An 18,605-nucleotide genomic window follows, 5' to 3' on the forward strand; every position below is an offset into this window, starting at 1 on the left:
GGTCACTATCTTTCCATCCCTGATTAACTTTCTGACTCCGAAGTAGTCTAGTAGGTGCATGTAGTCAGGGTGGACGGGCGCTTGCTGGGTCTATGCTGCCCGCAGCCAAGCTAAATTGGATCGGCATTGAACCGATTCATCCGCAAGATAAACTCTTCATCCTTTTTCTTGATGCGGTAGAATCGGTGCTTCTAGTCTCGCCACTTGGACAACCTATCTATCACCACCATATAATTTTTCTAGGTGCTCAGAATAAACCACCCGTCCGTGCAAGCATCCAGGCAGACCATGGAATGAATATCACAAAAACCTGGGACGTCTGAATTGAAGCTTTACCGAAGGCACGTCACCAGATAGCCAAAATGTTTAACCAGCTGTTCGCCACCAACTAAAAGATAGCAATGTTGTATTCGTCTAGGACCTCTTAGACGAACATATGAAGTGGGAAACGAAGGCCCACTTCTAAAGAAGCGCGGTAAACGGTGAAGCATTTCTTCCGCTGCCTCTTGCTCTCCTAGGCGGCTACTGAGTAAGAGAGAGTGGGCGCTACGATTTTGTAGCCTTCTCCCAGGTGGAAGTCAAACTTAAAGTGCAGGAAGGTCAAGGTAGTGTCGCCAACCGTACAGGCGTACGGGCCCCTTGAAATTATCGGCATTTAGTTCCTCGGCCGCCTAATCGGCGTCCGGGTTCTCTGCCTCTCCTTTAGCAGATTGAGGAACGACCCAAAATTCAGAGGACAACACTGTGTCCAGCTCAGCAGCTTCGGCCAAGCTCCCTCCCCTGGAGCCCTCCATAAACAATGGTGCCATCAAGCACCAAGGGCCTTTTGCCCTTATCTTTCCTTCCTCCAGCGTCCGCCTGGTTTTCAAAAGGAGGAGCGCTGCGGGGGGGCACGTCGGCCGGTTCAGCAATATGGATGCCAGTTCTAAGCTTATTCGACCTGGTAGTTTGGATTGGAGGTTGTTGAGGATTTTGGACGGATGCCCTAGCGTCCGCCTGAGAAGAGGAAGGATGCCTTCCAGAAGATGGAAGCTCAGACGGCATCAAGACCGAGCTGTTGAATTATGAGAAGCGTGGTTCCAGATTTTGCTCGAACGCTTCCATGGTGGAAGAAGTGCGTTGCTGATTTTGGCGCTCTACAAAAGATGTGGTCATATCGACCACAGAACATTCACTACCACTAACAATAGTTGTATTTGTGTCCTCCACGTCCATGTTACTCGGATCGTGGGGGACTAAAGGGTCTACCATACTTCTGTCTGGGTTTCTGGCGGCCTCTTTTTCATACGTCTGTCTTGTTCGTGCCATGCTCGACTGCAGGGACAGAGAAGAATAGGTGGGGGTGAGTTGGTACGCACTAGAAATGGACCCACTCCATAGAGAGGAGGACTCGTCCCTATCCACTCTAGACTCCTCAGCCCCATACGAACGACCGACCTAATGAGGAGAAACAGACAAAGTCGAGTGTTGTGCCAGTTCGTGTTTATAAAAATAAAATAAGTAAAAGAAAAAAAGGAAGAAGTATAAAAGAGCAGGCTGTTACCACTGTACGTGTTGAAAACTTTGAAAGTCTTTGAAGATCTTGAAGGTTGACCAGAAAACTAAAAAGCCTGACCGACAAACTCAAGGAACACGGCGGAGCTCTCGAAGATTTGGGAGGAAAATAACTTTCTCTCTCTAAAAGCTCTAACTTCTGTCTAGAATACTCAAGCTTCTAAAGTATCAAAATGAAGTCAAACAACTTCTATTTATAGACCAAATTTAAGAGGGCAAAATGGTAAAACCATCTTTCCCGCCTAGAAGTTTGAACGGTAACTTTTGAAAAAAGTTAACCTAGAAGCTGAACGGTTAAAAAATCGCTCTGTCATATAAGACGGGAAAAGGTATAGGCACACTGATGGCGCGTCAAAATAGAAGGTCAGGTCAGCGGAATTCGAACCATCATTCCGCCAAATACGGATGACAGATGTCCCTCTCAAGCCAGTCGGCACAACCCGTCCGCCTGATTTTAAGACTCAAAGTCCATTAAGTAAAATCAGGCGGACTAAACAAGGCAGACAGCCCAAAGGAGAAATCCCTCTGATGGACGGACGACAACGTCCATCTTCCACCAATGATAATGCTCCATCCTCCCGACACTCGGACGACACCGAATGAGTAAAAGATTTAAGGAGGCGGCCCAAATGGTACGATTCACCCCCTCTGAGGGGCAAATGTTTAGGGTAAAAAATACCCCAACACGTAGCACAATCCCATAGAGACACATGTCCCAATTAAAGGACGACACGTGTCCCTATAGGAAGATGACACGTGTCAAGCATAAAGAGCACCTGAAATGAGAGAAAAGGGCCTCCTTACATTAGGAGGCTAAAATTCTGAGAAAGCCACAAAACGGCGCCCAATATGGACACGTGCTTTCACCTGATTGCGCCGCCAATCAGAGCATGCCATCCTAGGTTATCAAACCCTAGAGGGCACACTTTCTCACCTCTATAAATACCCTAATCATTTATGATGGGAGGGGTGGATTAAGACATATCATTCTAAGAGCACTAAAAGCTCCAACGTCTCTCTACTTTCTCTTTCTACATTTATTCCATTTTCGGTCATTAACTTGATCGTCGGAGGCGAATATTCCGTCAAACGGAATATTCGTTGTTTTGTAGGTGTCCGCGTCCATCTGACCGTGTTCAAGATCAGTATCCCGAGGTATTCTAAAAAACCCCGAAACAATTATTATCTCTCATTCCTATAGATAAAAAACACAAAAATTTCAAGTATTATTGTTATTTCTTACCTTTGTTTAAACAAATAAATTAGTTTAATTTCTTAAGTATTCCTAGTCCATATTAAAAAAAAAAAAAAACCAAAACAAAATATTTCTTAAGATCTAGCTTTAATTTTCAAGAATTAATTCAAATTTATTTTCTCTAATCAAAAATCAAAGAAGTTCATTAGCTTTATTTTCACTTATTTATCTTAATATCTCTAAAGTTCCAAAGATATCACTTAGCCTTCTCTTGAATCACTTTAATTAAGGAGATGTCACCCTTTAATCTTGGTAAGCCAAATGTGTTATCTAAAAATAGCTACATCTAGCTCAAGGTATCATTCTTCTTCCTTTCTCAATTTCCTTAATTAGTATTATTATACCAACTAATGTGTTTGTTTCCATGTGATGTTAGTAATAGGAGTAATGGCGATATTAGGTGCTAAATTAGCTTTAAATCTTTCATTATTCCATATTAGAAAACCAACTCTATTAGGTGAGGTGATAGGATATGAAAAAAAGGGGTTTAGTTACATTTACATTTTACCTTTCTCTAATGTATTAAAATATAAAGTGTTAATGCATTCACGTGTTTGTCTAAAATATATATTAAGAATAATTTCCTTCTTAATGTGAATTTAAAGACCTAAGGAAGTAAAAGTTTATGTAAAGAATGATCAAGAATAAGGACTAACTTACTACGTCCTAAAGTTTGCCAATTTAACATATTTTATGTTCTTGATCAGCTTCCGTTCCTTAACTTAAATTATAGAGCTTTCCAACCATATCCTACAATAATTTTTTCAATTTTTTTTATGATTTTTAATGAATTTTTTTCGTTCAAGATGTCTAAAGTATAAAAAAAAAATAAAAAAAGCACGTTTTCTCTCTTAATTCCTTAAAAAGAATTATTAAAATTTCACTAAATTATATTAAGATACAATGGTGTCATGGAACCTATACTACACTATGTTAAAAAAAATTTGAACTTACAAGTTTTTATTGTTAAGTGATTTTATCTTAATTTTAACTTTATCTAAAGATGACTTTAGAAACAAGAGAAACCTTAAGGAGCTTTAATTTTATCTTCAGATGATTTTAGAAACAAAAGAGTTTTAAAAAAAATTAATTTTAATTTTAAGATGACTTCTGAAATAAAAAATATTTTAGGAAGCTTTAATTTATTTTAAGATGACTTTAGAAATAAAAGTCTATAAAATTTTGTGAACATTTTATTACAAACCCTTTTGAACATAAGAATGTATCATAACATTGCATGCTTGTCTAAATAATTAATGATAATTAATACAAGGTAATCACCTTATTTCCAAACATGAGGTTAATTAATTATTTAGTTGTATAAGGTTATAACAATTATCCATCTCCATAAAAATAAACTTATATACCATTATAATTCCCCGATGGATTAATTGACAATTAGATATAATTAAATGGTTTATTGTTCCCTTTTATTTGGAAGTAAGACCTTGACAGGTGTCGTGTTTTATTTGGACAATTTCATTAAACCTAAATACATAACCCTTAAAACATTACAAAAATCATCCTCGAGTGATTTTACACCCAAAGTGAGATATTATAATGAACCCTTACCGTTTCACTCCAAAAAATACCTTGACCCACTAAAAAAAACTCGTCAATTGGAACACATTTGTTGAATTATCTTGTTCAAAAGACATTTTTGGTAATCATTAATCGAGGTGATTTGCCTCAACCAAGGTGGTTCATTTTACTTTTATGAGTGAATCCGTCAAAGATCACTAAAATCCCACTTACAAAAAAATGATGCTTATGTCAACTACCGAAATTAAAAATCCTATGGGATTGGTTATTTAAAACATGACATATGTCCGAACTACGGTGATTTTGATCCATGAGTGGATTCAAATCCCACTATGATCGGTACGTAGTGCAACTTTGGTGCTCAAACCTACCTTATACTAATTATTATATCATTTTGTGTTACCGACATGTCTTAAAATTTGATTTTATCTATTATACCTATAATAAACTCTTTTTTTTAAACAACGCAATAGTAAGAGCCCGTTCTTTAGAGCGGAAGAGAAGACGAGTTCCAGACGTTCGATTCTCTCTTAACTTAAATCCCGAACCCAAGAATGTGCCTTATTTCTTTTTTTCTTTTTTTATAGAGTTAGCAGTTAATTTTTGTTTTGTTTCTAGAAATTAACCTTTTTAAAATCCGTCCTTATTCGGGTTAAAATAAGGTGGAGACTCTAAGTTTTTCATTAGAAGTCTTATCAGACATTTAAGTGAAACCTCTATAAACCAACTTATGACCAATAAAAACCAGGTACCACAGTAGGAAGTTTCGAGCTAGGTGATTTCTAGCAAGTGTGACCGAGTTTAGGCATTATTCAAGGTACGTATGCGCATAGAATTTATTGTGTATGCATAGTATCATGCTAGAAATGTAAAGTATGTATTAAGTGATGAATTAGTAGCAAGTTTGGTTGATTAAATGCTTGGATTTGATGTTGTTTCAACATGAATTATTATGCAAGTATGTGAACACGTTATTTGAGGCATGATACAAGTTGAATATGTATGAATCATGGAATTATGTTTTACTTTCAAGCATCAAGAAGGCATGAATTTAATAACAAAGACTTATATATGTTTAAAAGAGCTAAAGTTACACTACTAGAAAACAGTCAATCAACGACGGAAAAAATCCGTCGAAAAACCCTAAAATTCCGTCAAAAATGGCCATTTCCGACGGAATTCCGTCGGAAAGCATTGTCGGAAGACCTTTTGTAGGAATTTTGCGAAATTCCGTCGGAAAGGTCTATTTCGACGGAATTTCCGACAGATTTTGTTCTGTCGGCGCTTTTATTGACTTTCAGTGAAAATCCGTCGCAAGGTTCTGACGGAATTTTTCGTCGGAGGCGGTATATTCCGACGGAAAATTCCGTCGGAAAAATAAATTAAAAAAAAAAAACAGCCCCCCACCCCACCTGCCGAGACCCACCCCCGCCCCCAGCCCACCACCCCAACCACAGACCCCCCACAGACTCCCGAGCAGCCTCCTACCCCACCTGCCCAGACCCACCCCCGCCACCAGCCCACCACCACCCACCCCACCCCCCTCCACAGACCCCCTGCACAGACCCCCACCCAGACCCCCCACACACCCAAACCACCACCCACAAACCCCCCAGCAGCCCCCCACCCCACCTACCCAGACCCACCCCCGCCACCAGCCCACCACCACCAACCCCCCCTACCACAGACCCCCAGCACAGACCCCCAGCAGCCCCCCACCCAGACCTCCCACACACCCAAACAACCACCCTAAAAACCCACCTCCCACCACCTCCCCAAACCCACCACCCACCTCACCGAAACCACCTAAACAACCACCGAAACCACCCAAAAAAAATAAAAAAAAAGCCATAATTCAACAACACCATAATTAAAAAAAATCAGAAAAATAAACAAGTTAATTAAGAAGAAGAAAAAAGACACATACCTTAATTTTGACAAAAAAAACCGTCGAAATTGGGTTTTCAAGGTCAAATTTGACATGAAAACCTTGATTTTCTTGAAAATCTTGAATTTATTTTGAATTGAAACCCAAATAACCCAAACTAAAAATGTAAACAAAGAGGGGAAGAAGAAAAAGAGAAAGAGGGGAAGAGGAAAGGAAGGAGAAGAAGGAGAAAGAGAGGAAGGAGAAGGGTTCCGCGGCCATAGAAGGAGAAGGAAGGTGAAAGAAGGAGAAGGAAAGGAAGGAGAAAGAGGGGAAGAGGAAAGAAGAGAGGAGAGAGAAAGAGAAAAGAGGTGTGAAGGGGGTGGGGGTAAGAGTAGTGTTTGTGTTTTTAAAACCGTTTTTTTTTTCTAAATCCGTCGGAATGGTATATAATTCCGCCGGAAATTTCCGTTGGATTTCCGACGGATTATCTAAATTCGTCGGAAATTTCCGACGGAACTTAAATCCCTCAGAAATCGCGTTTTTTCCGACGGATTTTCGTGTCCGTCGGAACAAGTCCGTCGTAAATTGTCCTGTTTCCAGTAGTGTTAGAATTATTGAGCATTCATGATTTTATTTCTCACCCATATTTTGCTGGAGTTGAGTCAAGAAGTTAATTTATTTATTTACTCACTCATATTAGTTGAGATTGAGTCAAGGAAGTTTAATAGTGAAATCTTGTGAACCAAGGTAGTAACAGTGCAATTTTGTGCGAGGATACGCACCAAAACTCTTGGAGCGTATATACCTTGAGTATGAACACATGAGGGGAGTTATGTGACTTTATAATTGATCATAGCTTCTACAGGGGTACAGGACGTTGTACTTTCTTTTATTATTAATGCGTTGGAATTTCGTCACAAGTGTGACATAGTAGGTGCCAATTGGGGTAGCTCCCTAATTGGAAGCTCAATATTTTAATGGGCTATTTTTAAGGAAGGAAACTCATTCGATGCGTAATCAAAAGCTAATACTAATGATTAATATTGCTAGTTATGAGTCAAAGGTAAGTTGACTTGTGAATTGTATCACGAGCATGTTTTCATTATTATTGTTAGGATGATCATGTCAGTGTGTTTATCCTGTAGATGCATATGTACTCAGCTTTTGCTTATTCGTAATTTTGTCTTTGTGTTTGGCTTTCTTTGGATTGGCCCTACTATGACCCATTTATATGGTGAATAGAGGGGTTGAAATAAAAAGAAAGTGACATGTACTTGAAGCATGAAGAGCATGAAGGGAATAAGTACAAAGAGTTATCTGTTACACTTTCTTAGTTTTATATTTGAATTGTTTGATTATGATTTATGGACTAACATTATTATGCTTTATTTTAAATTGGCCGGTTTTTGAAGGGCCATATTTATATTGGTTCCTACTTGTGAACGTTTTAATTAACTTATGTTTTGAGGTTGTGAACTCAAGATATATATTTTTAAAAGTTGGCTTTTAGTTTTATACTTCCGATGTGTGACTTTGAAAATAGCCTTAGCCGTTATCACGGTGGCGGTAATATTTTGGTTATTTCCTAAAATGAGTTTTATTTAGAGAAAAAGGGAGTTTTAAATGGAGGAAATTTTCAGGGTATTACAAGGGCACTCAAACTATACTTTAACACATGTCGTTCTATGGTTAAAAAAAATTCCGCTTTATTTCCCACCCCTAAGTATATCAACTAAATAAAATATTATACTCCCTCCGCCCGAGGTTATCTGCAACATTTGCCAAAAACGAATGCTTTTATTATTTGCAATAAAAATTTTTATTTCCTTTTTGTGTAATATCTATTAACCCACTATTACCCAATTTTTGGTTAGTGGTCCCCTCCACCACCTATTACCCACTACGTAAAACCCACTACAAATATTTGTGTTCACACTACAAATACCAAATATACCCTTATTTTTCAACACTTAAATGTTTAGTTTATATATATCATCATACGGGTAATTTTGTATTTTTACCTTTCTCTCTCATTAATTAAACCCACCAAAACTCAATTAACACTCTCCTAAAAGTTTTTCCTAGGATTCCGAAAATATGTCCTTTGTTGCACATAACTACGGGCGGAGGGAGTATTTAATATCATTCATCCTTATATTATATATATATAATCTCTGATTATACTTCCTTATAATATCATACATCAAATTATTTTTATTATCTTGAATATAATATTTGATCTTTAGGTTCGTGACATCTTTTTATTTCAATAAAGTTACGATCTTTTTTGACAAAATATTTGCATTGTTCAAATTATTAAATATGTGTATGTCTAAACCCTTAACACGTGTTATAATAGTCTATAACTATACAAAAACAAAAGCATTTAAAACCAAAATTGTTGCTTAACATTTAAAAAATTTTGCTTCTTTCCCCGCCCTTAAATAACAAACTTTATTTAAAAATATCACATGATTATTGGATCATGATAAATTAAATATTGAAATTTCAATACTTTTTCGTTAATGTTTTGTCAATTTAAATATTATAAGATTATGGTTATAGAATATATACCAAAAAAATGATCTTTTGAGACCGATATTCATAGAGCAAAACAAAATTTATATCAAACATATATAATACATTTAGTAAACAAATATATTTTAATATAATTATTAATTTATGATAGCATTATAATATTATTAATAATAAGTTAGATACAATAAATTTAATATTAAACACATTTCTTTTAGAATATTTATATTTATGATAATAGTATCATGATTACCAATGGATCTAATAAATTATCTATTCATATATAATTGATGGACAGGACTTGAATCTTAAAAACAAAAGGATATTAGCTTATTATGTTTTGAGGTACATTCGTAGTAGCTAGCTACTTACCGCCGGTTCACCATTGGAAGAAAATCAATAGATTTATTAAAGTGTATTTAGTTGGAGATGGTAAGTTAGGGGATCCAATTGACGGTGAAGGAATTATAGTAATCCCTGATGAAAAAGCAATTTTGAAAGCATCTATTTTAGTTGAAGCTATCGTAGAAAGTACTTATCCTTCTATTTTGCAGAATTTATGGGATATAAAATACTTTCAAGAATGAGCAATTTTAGCCCAACCTCATGATAATGTAGGTATTATCAATAATGACTTACAATCAAGTGATGAGAAAATATATTTGAGTTCTAAAGTATGTGTAAGGTGAATGCAAGTATGGAAACTAAAGACCTCTATTTAGTTCCTAAATACCCTCAAATGTTATACCAAGTGTATGTATGGTTATGGAATGAGTTTTTCCTTTCTTAATTATCTTGATTAAAACAAAAATACACATGAAAGATATTGCATGAGATATGTGAATGGCGTAAATCATTTTGATCTAAAAGGTAAAATTTATAAATAAAGAAAATAAACCTTATTCATACCTTTGTTTCTATGTAATTTTTTTTTTTAAACATTGAATTGCAAATATGGTAATGAGTATTGTGATAAATGGGTACACATTAAGTTAATTATGTCTTTCACTATTGTGCATTAAGTAAACTATAACTTAGATTTTGTGAGATTTAATATTTGAACTTTTAAAGCCATGCAATTACACGGGTTCTATACTAGTTAATAAAAGAAAAAGCAAATTTACATAAAACAATTCCCTTAATTAATCTACCAACAAATTAAACTCAAGATCACATAATTATTCAAATCATTTGACGTTCGAAAGCAAACATCCATTATTAAAAAGTGGTTTTTTCCTTTTTTTTTTTCCGGAAACTACCATCTCTACCATAGATAGAACCTAATTCATCCTTACAATGATAAAAAGCATATTACGAATTACTTGAATTGCTAAAATAAACTTAAATTGCAATCATCCATATGAATAAGATTAGTGATAAGATGTAGGACATAAGAGGGAGAAAAAGATAAATTTGGAAGTAGTTACTGATCTGATGTAGTTACACTTACTACGAGTAGTATTGTGATCCTCCAAACTCTTTCAAGATTGTATGATTGACTTATGTAGTTTATGTACATACCCACTAAAAATCACAACTCTTGTATAATTATTTAGTGTTATTATAAGAATAAATATACAATCATACTGGGGTGACTTTTGACTTTCAAATAATTATGTTTGTAATAAATCTCTGATATTTTATGCCACTTGAAATTTATTAAACTTGATCTTAAATTATTTTTATTAATATTAAATTAATTTTGTTGAAATTAAAGTATTTTTACCGAACATAAATTAACTTACTTATCAAAATATATTTCTAATGATATCCCATTATATTTGTTGTTTGAATTTACTATTTTGTTACTGAATTAAAATATATTTACTCTGAAAGAAATTTATTTTTTCTTATCTTAACATATTATTATTGACCTTAAATTATTTACTTAACTTAATTTAATTTTACTTGAAGTTATACTTGTTTTTTTTTACTAATTACCATTGTTGTAAGGTTATTTATTGCACTAAAATTATTTGTACTAACCTTAATTTATTTTTACTTGAGGAGTTGAGGTTATAATTCATTATTTTTACTATAAATATTATTGTTGTAAGGTAAAGAAAATAAAGCCTAAGCATATCAAGGTTTACCCATGCACCTGCTAGGTTTTGAAGGTGCGAATAATGATTCAAGGCATAAGGATGCATAGCTTAGGAGTTAAGCTATGGGTTGATAGCTTAGTGCTAATCTCTAAGCAATGATTGATGGCTAAGAGCTGACTTCGAATGAGCATATCTCAAAAACTAGACATGATATTGAGATGATTCATGTTGGAGGTGATCGATAGCTTATCTCAAAAGCTTTCCAACGATTAGTTATAAGATTGATTTGGATAAGAAATAAGAAAGTTATGGCTTTTTATGAAAAATGGTCAGCTTATTAGAAAGTTTACCTGTACCCTTAAAAGGGAAAAGTGACTCTAAGTCATGGGAAAAAAGTTCGGCCAAACCTGCTTGGTTGTTTGCCCGAACTCAAATGCCCCTATTTTCTACAATTTTGCGAATTATGTGGCGTGGCTTATTTACAACCGTAGGATTGTTTTTGTTATTCCTTGCACTATATATGTAACACCCCAATAATTATCCCTTTTCCAAACCCATTACTTAAAATAAAATAGAGGAGAACCATTGGCATGTTACTGCCACGTGTTAAAACGTTAAGCCTTTATCAGAATATCGGAGCGGAAAAACCAAACTTAAGTCTTTAAATAATATTGTAAAGAAAACCTATAAGTCAAAGCTTACAGATTGGAACCATAAAGGCCCTTATTTAAAATCAAATCAATTTTCAAAACCCAAATCATAAATGAAATAGTAAAACATAAATAAGTTCAACACAGGGAACGAATACTCTCAATCACACCAAGCCCTTAACAATGCATTTGTCAAATCCCCGAACTTCACATCATCAAGCTAATCTGTGCAATACTGCTCCCCAATAATACAAGTGTAATAATTGGATCATCACATGTTCATTGAAAGGAGAAGGCCATTACCAAAAGAAAACACACACAAAAGTACGCAATCAGCAAAGCTGAGTACATACAAGCTACAACACACCAAACCTAACATGTCTCAACTAATTAAAGTAAATAACATTCAACATAAATTCATTAACCAAGACTCCACACTAAAATAATTCAATCAACTCAACATACTCACTAACCAATTTCAATCTACTTGACTCTTATATTTAATTTAATTAATTTTAAGTAAGCAATAGACGAGGTTTTCCAACCCACCAAATCATTTTGGTCCTAAATGACCATTTAAAATAAAAATATAGCGCAATACAAGAATGGGCGCGACTCCTTTCTCACAAAGTTAGTCTAGGATCCCATCTAGATTTCATTATAAAATAAAAATGTAAATATCAAAAGAAAAGAGGACATGTTGATCAAACAAGCCTCGCAAATCCACGGGCTACAACTGTGTACCCTAACCCATAATTGTCAATACTCTAGAAGTTTACGCTTTCCAGAGTTTTATTGATCATCCATGTTTCATTTTACTTGATTACAAGTTTAATTAATAGCCGATTCATTCAAGTAAACCATACATAATAATCATACATATAATTCACTTTTAATCATAATTAGGAAAACGATGATCACACCACAAATTGACCTTTAATTCCATTAAATTTCCAAGATATCCAAAATTGTTGAACATAGTCAACCCACCTAGCCATTTCGGAATAACCCACCTTTACTCAACATTCTAACAAGTCATGCTTGAGTAATAAATAATATAATAATAACCTTGTGGAATAATCATAAATTCATTCCACTTAAATCATTCAATTCCAATCCTTCAATAATCCAAATGTGGTTAACAAACCAATCTAATAAAAATATGCTTGTATCAACATTCCATACAAACAATTAATCAATGTAACCAACATGCTTGCATCCATAATTCCATACAAACATAATTAATTCACCAAAACATGTCTCATAAACATGAGCACATGAATTAATTCAATGTTTAACCAAACAATTTCCATCCAAGCGTTCTCTTAACATGAAACTAAGTTCTTTCCTTTTTGGTACGTGAATATGATACTACTTACAACGAAGTAAACATGTACGTACCTCGTGTAAACAATCCTTTGTGCCATTTTTAATCGCTTAGAAGTCTCCTAGGGAATAATCACCTCCTAGAAAACAACCAACAATCACAAATTAATTCTCAAAATAATTTCCAGCAATATAATTTTATTAAAAACTCCTTAAAGCTTTCTTTAAAACATGTTTTTATGCTTAATTCATAATTAGAAATTGAATAGGAACAAAAGCCCCAAATTAATTGATCACAAGAACCCTAAAAATTCCAATTTAAATAAATTAAAGCCACTGCAGGTGGCTGACGGTGGCTGGGCGAACCGCCACTTTTCCGGCGGGCAGGGGCGGCGAACAGAAGTAGGAGGGGCAGAAATAGCGTGAGGTTTTCTCACGTGATGATGAAAAAAGAAAGAAAGAAAGAAAAAGGAAAAAGAAAAGAAAAGAAAAAGAAAGGAAAAGGAAAATAAAGAAAATAAAGGGAAAAGAAATATTAACTAACCTTTTTGTGTGGGGAAAATTTTGGAGATTCATGGGGTATTTATAGGAGAGAGGATTGTAGGGTATAATTGGGCCTCGTAAAAATAATGGGTCAACTAAATACATAAATGGGTTAGGCTTTGTTTTTATGAGCGTAAATTATAGAATGAAGGTTCATAAAATAATTTGTGCTAAAATAATTTTTAACCCAAATTAATAATTTGAAACTTTAATTTTGAAATTAAATTCCGGAAAAATACAAATAAATATTATAAATAAAATAAAATAAAATTTATAAAATATTTAAAAGTATGGGGGATTACAATCTACTCCTCTTAAAAGAAGTTTCGTCCCAAAACTTAGCACAAAATCCCTTAAATTGCAAAACATTTGCATAAAACCATTTCAAAATTTTCAATATTATGTTGTGGAATTCTAATTGTTTCATAGTATCGATACTAATACCTCACCATCCCAATTTACGTACTTCACTAGCTACGTAAACAATAAAATAGCTATGAAAAGCATAAAAACACCACAAAATAGCATAAATTAGGGCAAAAAGCACAAAATTATACGCATTCTACCCCCCTTAAAGAACAAGAGTTACGCCCTCGTAACTCACCTCATTAAATAACTCAGGGTATCTCTTTCTCATATCATCCTCGACCTCCCAAGTAGCCTTCTCATACTCTTGATTTGACCAAAGAACTTTAACAATTCTAACATCCTTATTTCGTGTACTACACACCTTATGATCCAAGATTTTCACATGCCTTTCCTCATAAGTTAAAGTCTTATCCAATTGAATCGATTCAGATTGTAGCACGTGTTTTGAATCAGGAACATACTTTTTCAATTGAGAGATATGAAACACATTATGCATTTTCTAAAATTCCATAGGTAATGCCAATATGTAAGCAACTTTGCCTACACGTTCCAAAATTTTATAAGGACCTACATACTTGGCACTCAATTTGCCCTTCTTTTCAAATCTCACCACTCCTTTTGTAGGTGAGACCTTCAAAAAGACTTTATCACCCACATTAAACTCATCATCTCGCCTTTTCAAATCGGCATAGCTTTTCTGCCTATTTGTGTAGCTTGAATTCTCGAGCAATTCAACTTCACTTTATTCACCATTTCCTCAATATACTCTATTCCTAAGACAAGATTCTCACTATAGTCATTACAACATACAGGACTTCTACACTTTTGACCATACAATGTTTCAAAAGGAGCCATGCCAATGCTAGCATGGTAGCTATTATTGTAAGAAAACTCAATCAAATCCAAATGTTCTTCCCAAGTACCTTGAAAATCCAAGGCGCACGCCCTTAGCATATTTTCCATGGTTTGATTGGTCCTTTCTGTCTATCCATCCATTGCTCGGTGGAACGCAATACTCATTTTCAATGGTGCTCCCAAGTTGACTTGAACCTTTTGCCAAAAAAAAATGGACAAGAACCTTGAATATCGATCGGAGATGATGTCCTTAGGCACTCCATGTAGTTGAACTACATTCTTCACATACACCTTTGCCAATTGTTTCTTTTCCAAGATTCCTTTATTGGAATAAACACTGCAGATTTTGTAGGTCAATCTACAATCACCCAAATAGTGTCATTGCCACTTTTGGCTCTAGGTAATCCTGTGACAAAATCCATGGATATCAAATCCCATTTCCAACTAGGAATCTCCAAAGGTTGAACCTTTCCCATAGGTCTCTTGTGATCAATCTTGACCTTTTGACAAGTCAAGCATTTGCTCACAAAATCAACTACTTCTCTTTTCATGTTTGGGCACCAATACAAATCTTTTAAGTCCTTGTACATTTTGTCCCCTCCTGGGTGTACAGAATATGGAATATTGTGGCTTTCTTCCATGATTTTCCTCTTTAAATCCTCACACTTTTCCGGTATGCACCATCTTTCTTTGTAACTCAAACTTCCATCATCATGGATCCTGAAATCTACATTCTTCCCTTGGCTCATTTTCTCCTTGATCGATTGGATTCCTTCATCACCTTTCTGACTCTCTTTTATTTCATCCAACAATGAACTCCCAAGTGAAAGAGCACTCAACCTTGCTTCTAATTCACCATAGTTCATAACCTCCAAGTTCAAATGCTTCATATCTTCACATAACTTGTCAGGCACGATAAAAGCATTCACAACTTGACTTGATCTCCTACTCAAGGCATCCGCAACAACATTTGCTTTCCCTTCATGGTAATATATGTTTACGTCATAGTCATTGAACAACTCCAACCAACGCCTCTGTCTCATATTGAGATTTGTCTTAGTGAAAATATACTTGAGACTCTTGTGATCCATAAAGATCTTACACCTTACTCCATACAAATAATGTCTCCAAATTTTCAATGCAAACACTATAGCTGCAAGCTCAAGATCATGTGTAGGGTAATTAACCTCAAAAGATTTGAGTTGGCGAGAAGCATAAGATATCACCTTCCCATTATTTTGCAACACACACCCTAATCCATTCTTCGAAGCATCACTATAAACTTCAAATCCATCACTTCCATCAGGTAAGGCTAAAACAGGTGCGGTGGTTAAACGCTCTTTAAGAGTTTGAAAGGCTTGTTCACACTTCTCATCCTATTCAAACTTACTTTCTTTCTTCATCAAATTAGTTAATGGTCTAGAAATCTTTGAAAAATCCTTCACAAACCTTCTGTAATAACCAACTAGTCCCAAGAAACTCCTTATGTCAGACACGTTCTTAGGCGTAGGCCACTCACTCACTGCTTGAATCTTTGCTTGATCCACAAAAACATCTTCTTTAGACACATAATGTCCCAAAAATGCAACCTTCTCTAACCCGAATTCGCACTTCGAAAACTTAGCATACAACTTATTGTCTCTAAGAGTTCTCAGCACAATCCTCAAATGCTCCTTATGTTCTCTCTCACTTTTCAAGTATACCAAAATATCATCAATAAAAACAACCACAAACTTATCCAAATACTCATGATACTCAATTCATTAAATCAATAAAGATTGCAGGTGCATTGGTCAACCTAAAAGGCATAATAGTAAACTCATAGTGCCCATATCTAGTCCTAAAAGCAGTCTTAGGTTTGTCTTTATCAGCAACTCTTAGTTGATGGTACCCTGAACGTAAATCAATCTTGGAAAACAAACTAGCTCCCTTTTGATCAAACAAATCATCGATCCTGAGTAGTGGGTACTTATTATTTTTATCGTCACATTATTCAATTCTCTATAATCAATACGCAACCTCATGCTCCCATCCTTCTTCTTCACAAACAAAATAGGTGCTCCCCAAGGAGATTCACTTGGCTAATATATCCTTTATCCAACAATTCTCTTAATTGCACTTTCAACTCTCCCATCTTAGCAGGTGCCATTCTATATGGTGCCTCAGAAATTGGTGTCGTTCCAGGAACCAAATCTATTGTAAACTCTAATTCCCTCTTTGGTGGCATCCTAGAAATCTCTTAAGGAAATACATCCAAAAACTCATTCACAATTGGCACATCCTCCACATTCACCTTATTACTCATTTCCAAGTCTTGCACACAACAAAAGAACAAAGGTTACCCATTACTCACAAGTTTCGACAACTTCATTGCACAAGTAATCCCAATACCTTTTGGTTTCCCAAAACGGCTGTAAGACATAGTTTTTCCCAAAGGACTCCTTAAATAAACTTTATGTACCTCACAATCAAACATATCTTTAAAAGTAGACAACCAATCCATTCCCAAAATAACATCAATGTCACCCAACTCAAATTCTATAAGATTGGATGGAGAATCAGTCTCTCCAATCCTCAAAGGTAAACCCTTATGTATCTTGGTGCACCTCACAACTTCACCAGTACGCAAACTAATAGGCAAGTCAATCAAATTCAGTTCAACTAGTCCTAATTGTTTCACAACAGAACTAGAAATAAAAGAATAGGTGGCTCCAGAATCAAACAAAGATTTAACAAAAATAGAATGAATAAAAAAGTTACCAGTGACAACATCAGAAGACCTTTCCGCTTCCTATTTTCCCATCATAGACAAACGACCTGGAGTGACATTCTTTCCTTAATTTCCAGAGTTATTGTTGCCAACATTTCTGTTCCATGCATCCCCATTAGGACCATTTGAATTCCCTCCTTGATTGCTTATTTGTGCAGACTTGTTCTCATTCCCCTGTTGCTTCAATTTGGTGAAACATTCGAACTCTATATGGCCCTTCTTGTGACAGAACCTACGCACAACCAAGTTCCCATCACAATCCTTTCCAGGATGATCCTTGCCACACTTCTTGTAGTTGTAATGCCTCTCGGCTTGGCCAGTAGTTCTAAACGATCCTCCATTATTATGAAAATTTCTATTCAAGAAATTCTCGTTCCTTGGCTTCTTGAAGTTGCCTTGGTTACTCAAATTCCCCAAATCCTTACGCTTTTCTCCAACACTCGCACTCTCAGGCGCACTCCTGACATTCAAACTGTACATGTGCATTGCTCTCCTATAAACCTTATCAAGAGTCTTAAAGGTTTTTCCAGCCAAGTCCTTCTGTAACTGCTTAGTCAAACCTTGCTCAAATCTTTGAGCCTTCAACTCCTCAGTAGGTACTACTTCAGGAGCAAACCTCGATAAGTTTATAAACTTGTTATAGTACTCAGTAATCGACATGTTGTTCATTTGCAGATTAATGAACTCTTGAGCCTTTTGCTTCCTTAAGAATGGTGGATAGAACTTCTCCCTAAATTTAGTTTTGAAAGTCTCCCAACAAAAATTAGCCTCAGCACTAATCACATCTCCATTATCCCTCCACCAAATATCTGCCTTTTCCTTCAAATACATGGCAGCTTGATCAACTCTCATATTCTTAGGGCAATTCAAAGCAGCAAAAGTCTTATCAAACTCCTTAACCCAGTTCTCCAAAAAAGTTGGGTCTCCACCTCCCTTAAAGTATGGCGGTTTGACCTAAGCAAGCTTCTTAAACATCTCTCCAGTGGAATCAGATTATCATTGCGGTTTTGGTTCAAGTTCTCAGCTAATAGCCTAATGGCATCAGCTAAAGCATCGTTGTTAGCCATCCTCCTTCTCTACCTGGAAGTATAACACACTATTAGGCTAACGTCGACACAAAATTACTCTACTTGCACAATACACCACATTCATGGTCATCAAATATATTAAGTTAGAAAGGTGGACACGGCCACACAATCTCCCCTAATAAATCACTTTCAAAGGAAATGATTATTAAAATTTAATCATTCCTACACACAAGAAAAATAAATAAAAGAGTCCCCTTGATTCA

At 35.4% G+C, this 18,605-nt stretch overlaps 1 protein-coding gene across 1 annotated transcript; it reads right to left on the reverse strand.

Moving 5' to 3' along the window:
- Positions 1 to 13,891: 13,891 nt before the first annotated feature.
- On the reverse strand, positions 13,892 to 18,166 carry LOC110704684. Its single transcript, XM_021882502.1, has 7 exons — positions 17,404 to 18,166; positions 16,936 to 17,211; positions 16,594 to 16,782; positions 16,343 to 16,436; positions 15,935 to 16,233; positions 14,913 to 15,883; positions 13,892 to 14,188 (listed from the first exon to the last, which is right to left on the reverse strand). The coding sequence occupies exons 1-7, from the start codon at positions 18,164 to 18,166 to the stop codon at positions 13,892 to 13,894; spliced, it is 2,889 nt and encodes a 962-aa protein (XP_021738194.1).
- Between the last annotated feature and the right edge of the window lie 439 nt (positions 18,167 to 18,605).

The sequence above is a fragment of the Chenopodium quinoa genome, unplaced genomic scaffold (genome assembly GCF_001683475.1).
Source record: "Chenopodium quinoa cultivar QQ74 unplaced genomic scaffold, ASM168347v1, whole genome shotgun sequence".
NCBI lineage: Eukaryota > Viridiplantae > Streptophyta > Magnoliopsida > Caryophyllales > Amaranthaceae > Chenopodium > Chenopodium quinoa.

Coding starts and splice junctions, on each gene's coding strand:
- LOC110704684 (XM_021882502.1), bottom strand. CDS start 18,166: ATGAGAGTTGATCAAGCTGCCATGTATTTGAAGGAAAAGGCAGATATT. Junction 17,212..17,403: donor TGCATGGAACAGAAATGTTG/GCAACAATAACT, acceptor TGAAACAATTAG/GACTAGTTGAACTGAATTTG. Junction 16,437..16,593: donor CCTTGGGGAGCACCTATTTT/GTTTGTGAAGAA, acceptor ATTTACGTTCAG/GGTACCATCAACTAAGAGTT.